This window comes from Babylonia areolata, chromosome 30, assembly GCF_041734735.1.
Source record: "Babylonia areolata isolate BAREFJ2019XMU chromosome 30, ASM4173473v1, whole genome shotgun sequence".
Lineage (NCBI taxonomy): Eukaryota > Metazoa > Mollusca > Gastropoda > Neogastropoda > Buccinidae > Babylonia > Babylonia areolata.
The window spans coordinates 6,960,874-6,970,650 of record NC_134905.1 but is presented as its reverse complement, the minus strand read 5'-3'; the positions used below and the strand labels follow the sequence as shown (position 1 = coordinate 6,970,650).

Genomic DNA, 9,777 nt, shown 5'->3' with positions numbered 1-9,777 from the left:
CACTGGTAGGTACCCCATGTAACTATCCATTATCGTTATCATTGGTAGGTACCCCATGTAACTATCCATTATCGTGATCATTGGTAGGTACTTCATGTAACTATCCATTATCGTGATCATTGGTAGGTACTCCATGTAACTATCCATTATCGTTATCATTGGTAGGTACTCCATGTAACTATCCATTATCATTATCATTGGTAGGTACTCCATGTAACTATCCATAATCGTTATCATTGGTAGGTACCCCATGTAACTATCCATTATCGTGATCATTGGTAGGTACCCCATGTAACTATCTATTATCGTTATCATTGGTAGGTACCCCATGTAACTATCCATTATCGTTATCATTGGTAGGTACTCCATGTAACTATCCATTATCGTTATCATTGGTAGGTACTCCATGTAACTATCCATTATCATTATCATTGGTAGGTACTCCATGTAACTATCCATAATCGTTATCATTGGTAGGTACCCCATGTAACTATCCATTATCGTGATCATTGGTAGGTACCCCATGTAACTATCCATTATCGTTATAATTGGTAGGTACTCCATGTAACTATCCATTATCGTTATCATTGGTAGGCACTCCATGTAACTATCCATTATCGTTATCATTGGTAGGTACCCCATGTAACTATCCATTATCGTTATCATTGGTAGGTACCCCATGTAACTATCCATTATCGTTATCATTGGTAGGTACCCCATGTAACTATCCATTATCGTTATCATTGGTAGGTACTCCATGTAACTATCCATTATCGTTATCACTGGTAGGTACTCCATGTAACTATCCATTATCGTTATCACTGGTAGGTACTCCATGTAACTATCCATTATCGTTATCATTGGTAGGCACTCCATGTAACTATCCATTATCGTTATCACTGGTAGGTACTCCATGTAACTATCCATTATCGTTATCATTGGTAGGTACTCCATGTAACTATCCATTTTCGTTATCATTGGTAGGTACTCCATGTAACTATCCATTATCGTTATCATTGGTAGGTACTCCATGTATGTAACTATCCATTATCGTTATCATTGGTAGGTACTCCATGTAACTATCCATTATCGTTATCATTGGTAGGTACTCCATGTATGTAACTATCCATTATCGTTATCACTGGTAGGTACTCCATGTAACTATCCATTATCGTTATCACTGGTAGGTACTCCATGTAACTATCCATTATCGTTATCATTGGTAGGTACTTCATGTAACTATCCATTATCGTTATCATTGGTAGGTACTCCATGTAACTATCCATTATCGTTATCATTGGTAGGTACTCCATGTAACTATCCATTATCGTGATCATTGGTAGGTACTCCATGTAAACTATCCATTATCGTTATCATTGGTAGGTACTTCATGTAACTATCCATTATCGTTATCATTGGTAGGTAGGCCTGTTGGTTTACTCCAGCCTTTACCGTCACGAACGTCAAACCACACACACACACGCGCGCACACACACACATACACACACACAACACACACACACACAACACACACATACACACACACACACACACACACACACGCGCGCGCGCGCGCAGACAGAGCCACACACACAGAGACACAGACACAGACACAGACACACTGCTGCCCTGGAAATTTGTTATCACAGAAACTCAGACAAGGTACCAGTGCTGTCTGGGCAGAAAGACAGACAACCAACCAACCAACCAACCAATCAATCGATCAGTCAATAGAACGTAAAGTCAATCGATTAATCAATCAATCAATCAAGCATATAATTTGTCAGTCAGTCATTCAATCAATCAGTCAATCGAGGAAACAGTCTATTCCATGTGGATTAATAAAGTGTTTTTGAATTTGAATTTGAATTGCATTTGAATAGATCATCAAACCAATCAACAAATTAATCAATGAGCGAATCATTCAGTCAACGAACTAATCAACCAATCAATCAGTTAACCAACCGACTAATAAATCAACTGGCCAATCAAAGATTCAAATCAATTATTAAACCAATCACTTGGGTTTTCTGTGGAGGTAATGCATATGGTCGCTTTTTTCTGTCAGCGAATGTGTTAACAAATTCTCTTTTGGATATACTAAAGTACCGGATTTCTTGTATCGTATATTGTCAATGCATATGTCGCTTTTTCTGTCAGCGAATGTGTCAATCATTTCTCCTTTAGATATTTTGCATTTTGTATTTTTTTGTATTTTGTATTTCTTTTTATCACAACATAATTCTCTGTGTGAAATTCGGGCTGCTCTCCCTAGGGAGAGCGCGTCGCTACACTACAGCGCCACCCATTTTTTTTTTTTTTTTTTTTTCCTGCGTGCAGTTTTATTTGTTTTTCCTATGGACGTGGATTTTTCTACAGAATTTTGCCAGGAGCAAACCTTTTGTTGCCGTTGGTTCTTTTACGCGCGCTAAGTGCATGCTGCACACGGGACCTCGGTTTATCGTCTCATCCGAATGACTAACCGTCCAGACCACCACTCAAGGTCTAGTGGAGGGGGAGAAAATATCGGTGGCTGAGCTGTGATTTGAACCAGCGCGCTCAGATTCTCTCGCTTCCTTGGCGGACGCGTTACCTCTAGGCCATCACTCCACATATTGATTAATGAAGTAATAATATAATAAAGTAACCTTGTGTCTTGCATTGTTCGTGTTGTTCTATGGTGGTGATGCATATGTCACTTTTTCGTCAGCAATTTCTCTTTTAGAGAAATATAAAGTATTTCTGTATCTTACTGTTCTGTAGAAGCAATGCATATGTCGCATTTTCGTCAGCAAAAAGTGTCAACAATTTTATTCTCTTTTAGATAACATAATAAAGCCCGGATTTCATGTACTGTATTTTGTCGATGCATATTATGTCGCCTAGCCCAACACTCGGCTTATATCACAGATTGACATAAGTTTACATTTGGGCCAACAGCTAAGTGAGAGCTGTATTATCAAACTCCAGTCAATGGGAAATCATTTACAGCTTAGTCTTTTGTGAAGGACTATGACTCTCAAACTAGGAGGCAAAATTGCACTGGCTCTTAGTGCTGCAGCCTTGTGGGCTAGCTGGCCTTTGGGAACCATCCCAACGCCGACTGTCCTAAAACCCTCTTGGCCGAGAGAGTGGGGGTGTACTTGGGCAAGACACTCTCCACTATAATCAAATTCTCGCCCAAATATTCGGAACAGCAGTTGCCTCCTCTGCTGTTTTGATGGTCATAGTCGGACACGACTGACTATCATATTATGTGTCGCCTCCTCGTCGGCAAACGTGTCAACAACCATTTCTTCTTTGAATTAACGAGACACAGCAAAGTGGCCATGTATCAATCAGTTAACCTTTTCACCGCCAGGCTCGCATTTATGCACAGGCGTGGTAGAGGACCCATGTCACTGAAGGGTGACCATATCATAGGTGTTATCCATGAACCTACTGCTCTTAATGTTCGGTGGTAGGATAGGCCATATTTCCTATACATCGCAGGGGGAATCCCCAGTTATTCTTAGACACTGTCTTTTCTGTGTTTGTAGCACAAGGGAATTTTGTACTCTAAATTGACTGGCGGTGAACGGGTTAATACCCAGCCGGCCACCCACCACCACCACCACCACCACCACCACCACCCTTCCCAGAACCAACAGGCACAGAGCTCTCCCAATACGACGGAGGAGGAGAAGGATGAGCAGGAACAGAAGAAGAAGAAGTCCCCCAGTTATATCCCTGTGATCCCTGCTGCTGCTGCTGCTGCTGCAGCTGAGCCTGCCTCAACGCCGCCACCTCCGCGCGCAGGCGACCGACCTCGTCGATCACCGCTTGGTCGTGGCCTTGACCCCGACCCCGACCCCGCACGGGGAAGCCCAGGGCTCGCGCGTGCAGGCAGAAGAGCACGCAGCCGCCGATGCACGCGAGCGCGAGCGCCAAGGCCAGGAGCATGTCGAGGGCGAGGAACGGGATGCGGACGGTGGTGTGGGGGGTGCAGACATCGTGGGGGAAGTTGTAGGAGTTTCGTCCTCGGCTGTTGGTGGTGGTGGTGGTGGTGGTGGAGTTGTCTGGAGGGCTGACGCAGAGCCCCAGCCCCAGGCCGCTGAATGCGACCGTCATCAAGCAGAGTGTGATTCCCACCACGCAGAGCACATAGTGAACCACCACCTACATCAAACAAGAGAGGCAAGGCCTTCAAGACTCACTTGTGATAAATTAAGTCCCCTAGCATTAATTACAGAGTAATTTCCCTTTTTTACTATCTGCACCAAAACGTTTGCAAAATAAATAAAAGTTCCATGCTTAGCAAAAGAAGTTCCTGTTTGAACAAAAAATGATAATAATGACTCCTCTTGTTGTTGTGTCAGAATAAGAGGTCAAAGTGCCAAGTTTAGAGAATACAAAAAATATAAATATAACAGTAAATGCAGTTTGCATATAATTAAGCTTCTTTTTTAATTTTGTTGTGCCCATCCCAGAGGTGCAATATTGTTTTAAACAAGATGACTGGAAAGAACTGAATTTTTCCTATTTTTATGCCAAATTTGGTGTCAGCTGACAAAAGCATCTACAGAGAAAATGTCAATGTTAAAGTTTACCACGGACACACAGACACACGGACACACACACACACACACACACACACAGACAACCGAACACCGGGTTAAAACAGACTCACTTTGTTTACACAAGTGAGTCAATCATCAAATGAATAAATAGATAAATAAATGTTGTATCATATAAAGCGTGATTCCCACCACGCAGTGAACCACCACCTAAATCAAATCAAATAAATGTCACAGAAAAACGCTAAGTTTTGTGCACAAAAAAATTGTAACAGTAACTTTTTTTGTGTGAAAATATTTAAATCTATGTTGTGCCCTTCCCAGAGATGCAATATCATATGATTAGAATGTATGGAAAGAACTGATCATTTGCTATTTTTGTGCCAAATTTTGGTATCAACTAAGTATTTCCAGGGAAAATGACAAGTTTACCACACACACACACACACACACACACACACACACACACACACACACACACACACACACACACACACACACACACACACACAACCAAACATCGGGTTATTACACAGACTCACATTGTTTATACAAGTGAGTCAAAAATGAATGAATACATAGATAAATAACATGAATAGATAACTAAATAAATAAAAACAAAACGCAATAAAAACAAACCGAAAAAACACTCACATATTCTTTCACGGTTTGTATTTGTATTAGTATTTCTTTTTATCACAACAGATTTCTCCGTGTGAAATTCGGGCTGCTCTCCCCAGGGACAGCGCGTCGCTATACTACAGCGCCACCTTTTTTTTTTTTTTTTTTTTCTTTTTGGTACTTTTTCCTGCGTGCAGTTTTATTTGTTTTTACTATCGAAGTGGATTTTTCTACAGAATTTTGCCAGGAACAACTCTTTTGTTGCCGTGGGTTCTTTTACGTGCGCTAAGTGCATGCTAGCACACGGGACCTCGGTTTATCGTCTCATCCGAATGACTAGCGTCCAGACCACCACTCAAGGTCTAGTGAAGGGGAAGAAAATATCGGCGGCTGAGCCGTGATTCGAACCAGCGCGCTCAGATTCTCTCGTTTCCTAGGCGGACGCGTTACCTCTAGGCTGGGAGGGTGCACCATTGAGGGCGTTCAAAACTGATTATAAAATGAAACACGACAGCACAGTTTCAGTTTCAGTTTCAGTAGCTCAAGGAGGCGTCACTGCGTTCGGACAAATCCATATACGCTACACCACATCTGCCAAGCAGATGCCTGACCAGCGGCGTAGCCCAACGCGCTTAGTCAGGCCTTGAGAGAGAGAAAAAAAAGGTGAATAAATAATAGATAAGCGTACATAAATAAGTAAATAAATACATAAATAGATAGATAAATAAATAAATAAATATAATATGAAAAAAGGGTAGTAGTGATAATAATAATAATAATAAATAATAATAATAGTAATAATAATAATAATAAATAAATAAATATAATATGAAAAAAGGTAGTAGTGATAATAATAATAATAATAATAATAATAATAATAATAATAATAATAAAATAAATAAATAAATAAATAAACAACAGCACAACACAACGGAACCAAACCAAACCAAACCACTCACATATTTCTTGACGGTGGACAGAGACTGAGCGTTCACCTTCGCTCTTGCAGCCTTTGCTCCGAAAACGCCGGCGACCAAACTCTGTTGGGACAACAAACAAGAGCACAGATCATCACCATCATTGTCATCACTGACGGGCGCCGCAAGAGCAGAGTGGGTTAAAGCGCTGGACTTTCAATCTGAGGGTCCCGGGTTCGAATCTCGGTAATGGTACCTGGTGGGTAAAAGGTGGAGATTTTTTTTTCCCGATCTCCCAGATCAACATATGTGTAGACCTGTTTGTGCATTTCGTGTGTGTATCACGTTAAAGATCCTGTAATCCATGTCAGCTTTCGGTGGAATATGGAAACAAAAACATAACCAGCATGCACACACCCAAAAACGGAATATGGCTACCTACATGGCGGGATAAATAAACAAAACGGCCATACATAATCTGACTGAATGACACAGGAAACGAATGATGAGCGCCCAATGGCAGCCGTCAGTCGGCTCTAGCAAGGTAGGCAGCCTGTTGTGGAAATGACCCCGAGTTTGTAAAGCGCTCAGAGTCTGTCTCCGACCGAGGATAGGCGCTATATAAGTATTCATATCAAATCAAATCAAATCATAATCGTCGTTGTCACTGTTGTTAACATCACCATCAAATTGCCATGACCATCGTCATCATCATCATCGTCGTCGTCGTCGTAATCATCGTCCGACGTCGATCGTCGTCATCATCGTCGTCGTTACTGTCGTGGTCATTGTCATCATTACAGTGATCGTTATTGTCATCGTCATCATCATCATCATCGTCGTCGTTACTGTCGTGGTCATTGTCATCATTACAGTGATCGTTATTGTCATCGTCGTCATCATCGTCGTCGTTACTGTCGTGGTCACTGTCATCATTACTGTGATCGTTATTGTCATCGTTGTCATCATCGTCGTCGTTACTGTCGTGGTCACTGTCATCATTACTGTGATCGTTATTGTCATCGTCGTCATCATCGTCGTCGTTACTGTCGTGGTCATTGTCATCATTACTGTGATCGTTATTGTCATCGTCGTCATCATCGTCGTCGTTACTGTCGTGGTCATTGTCATCATTACTGTGATCGTTATTGTCATCGTCGTCATCATCGTTGTTGTCCTCGTTGACACTGTCTTTTTCTTCTGGGGAGGTATCCTTAAATGTACATACATGATAGATATATTATACATTCTCTCGCTCTGTGAAAATGAATACACAACTAGTTAGTTGAGCCCTGTTTAGAGACGTGCTGTATAAAATCACATTATTATTATTATTATTAGCATCATCATTATTATCATATTATTATCATCATTATCATTATTACCATTATCACTTGTTGTTATTATTACTATCATAATTATCATCACAACAACGACTAACGACGTCTCACCTGAAGGCCACTGATCAAAGGGAAGCAAACGAGGTAAGGGAAATTGGGGTTGAGGAACGCCAGACCGGCGCTTATCGCCCCTGAAACGAGGGCCATGCTCGCCACAGAGACCTGAATCGTGGACTGCTTTCTGTAATTCCTCTCGAACCTCTGCAGTCTCTCCCTCCCTTCCTCGCTGTCCGTCACTGTGAACACACACCGAAGAGTGACGGTGGTTTGAAATCAAACAGACACTTCAAGTTCAAATACTTATTCGGTAAACATGATGCAGGTCCACGGCAAAAACAGCTGAGCAAGCAACAGCTTAATGCGAACATTGAGCGGAGCAACAGCTCTGAAACAAATATTTATACAGAAAACATTATGATTATCATAAATGTAATGATGAACTAACAGCTGTTACAACAAAGAGACATGCAACTAATGCCCCCCCCCCCCCCAGCCCCCTGCCCCCTCCCCACCCCCAACACACACACACACCCGTCCCCCCTCTCGCCACTCCCCCCACCCCCATCCGCCCCCTTTATTATACAAATATTTTATTCTGAGGACATAAATCATTAGACGTGTACATATAAACAGCAAAGCAACGTCAAGCTAAAAGCTTATCATATAAATATGTATCTCTCCGTGTGTGTGTGTGTGTGTACATACACACACGCGCGCGCGCACGTCTTGAATAAAGCATTCTTCACAGAAAAAAAATATCACACACACACACACACACACACACAAACACACACACACACACACACACACACACACAGTGCACACACACACACACACACACACACACACAGTGCACACACACACACACACACACACACACACACACACACCCATTCCCCACTTCTCCTCCCTACCCCACCCCACTCCATACATGCGGTAATTACCTACAGAAACATTCACGTTTCCCAAACCTCCACCCCACACATTACCCACATTAACATTAATGGTGCGAGCACACACACACACACACACACACACACACACACACACACACACACACACATGATACTCACCCACAGTAACATTAATGTTGCCCACAGCTGCCATGGTATTCCTGATTCCTTTACAATTTTTTTTCCAGATGTATATTTTAAAAATGCAGCTACCTGGAACAAACACTGAGCTAGCTTTCAAACTGCAAATGTCCCGTGCACTTCGTAGAGATGTCACAGTGTCGGTCCTTGCATAACAACAGGTTGATGACGTTATAATCACTGAATGACGCTGTCCACATTTCTTTCCAAACATTTGACCCTCTGTGTGACTGACGAAGCGAACGTCTACGCCACGTTGTTAACACTGCTCATTCCGTCTTCAGGGAAAGAAAATTGTAGACACTGCCCTCTGAACTATGAAGTGCATCGCTTTTGCTGAAACGATAAACTCTGACGACTGATTATTCGTTATAAGTACAACATACCTGTCGGTAAATTACAGCAACATTATACACAACCTTAAAAGATCTTGAAAGATTGTTGGACTAATAATTATATATTATTATCGATATTATTATTTAATAACTAGAAGAAGTAGGTGGAGGAGGAGGAGAAGAGGGAGAACGCATACTGAACCGTAAAACAGCCTTCTGTTAAATTCTGACACGATTGCTGATGAATCAGAAGATGCTCAAACGTTATCATGCTCTGATTAAATCGCCAGCGTTGAACTCGGGTTGACATTGTTACTGCTGCACGTGAGTGTAGCTACTGAAGCTATATCCAAACTGGAGCAAAAATAACCTTCAAAATTTTGTCGGAAACTATAGAAAATAGGTCAAACATCTACCAGTTGTTTTCCGCTTCAACTGTGCCGCTAGGATACTAACATGGGAAGCTACCGCGTTGGTTAGCAAATGTTTCACATACCCGACTAAAGAAACAAATTAAAAACCAAACAAAAATTATCGTGAAATATTATCCAAGAAACAGAACGAACACATGCACTTTCAACAATCACAATATTTGACACGGCTGTCCGAAAATCCGTCCACAATTTGTCGTCTGCTTGCGTGATCGAGAAAGAGGCTTGAACGAAAACTGACTCGACTCAGCAAAGAAAGAACAAAGCAACAAGAAATCTCCAAAATAAACGCGGTTGGGAGTTAAACATATGTTCAGCCTTCCCCCTTCTCCCCTTGTGTTGCTAGAAAAGCATCGGTCACATTATGATTATCACAACCCTACACACCTGAACTTGTTTTCTGTCATTCAACCCAGCCAGGTG

At 41.8% G+C, this 9,777-nt stretch overlaps 1 protein-coding gene across 1 annotated transcript in view; it reads right to left on the bottom strand.

Annotated features, from left to right (window-relative positions):
* Window positions 1-1,640: 1,640 nt before the first annotated feature.
* Window positions 1,641-9,777, bottom strand: part of LOC143275504 (uncharacterized) — an 8,305-nt gene continuing 168 nt past the window's right edge. The window contains exons 1-5 of the mRNA XM_076579658.1: window positions 9,742-9,777; window positions 8,568-8,924; window positions 7,546-7,730; window positions 6,137-6,217; window positions 1,641-4,158 (exon numbers count right to left, since the gene is read on the bottom strand). The exon at window positions 9,742-9,777 is cut by the window's right edge and continues 168 nt beyond it. Coding sequence (XP_076435773.1) covers window positions 3,583-4,158; window positions 6,137-6,217; window positions 7,546-7,730; window positions 8,568-8,802 — 1,077 coding nt within the window. The 5' untranslated portion in view covers window positions 8,803-8,924; window positions 9,742-9,777 and the 3' untranslated portion in view covers window positions 1,641-3,582. The remainder of the gene's footprint in view (window positions 4,159-6,136; window positions 6,218-7,545; window positions 7,731-8,567; window positions 8,925-9,741) is intronic.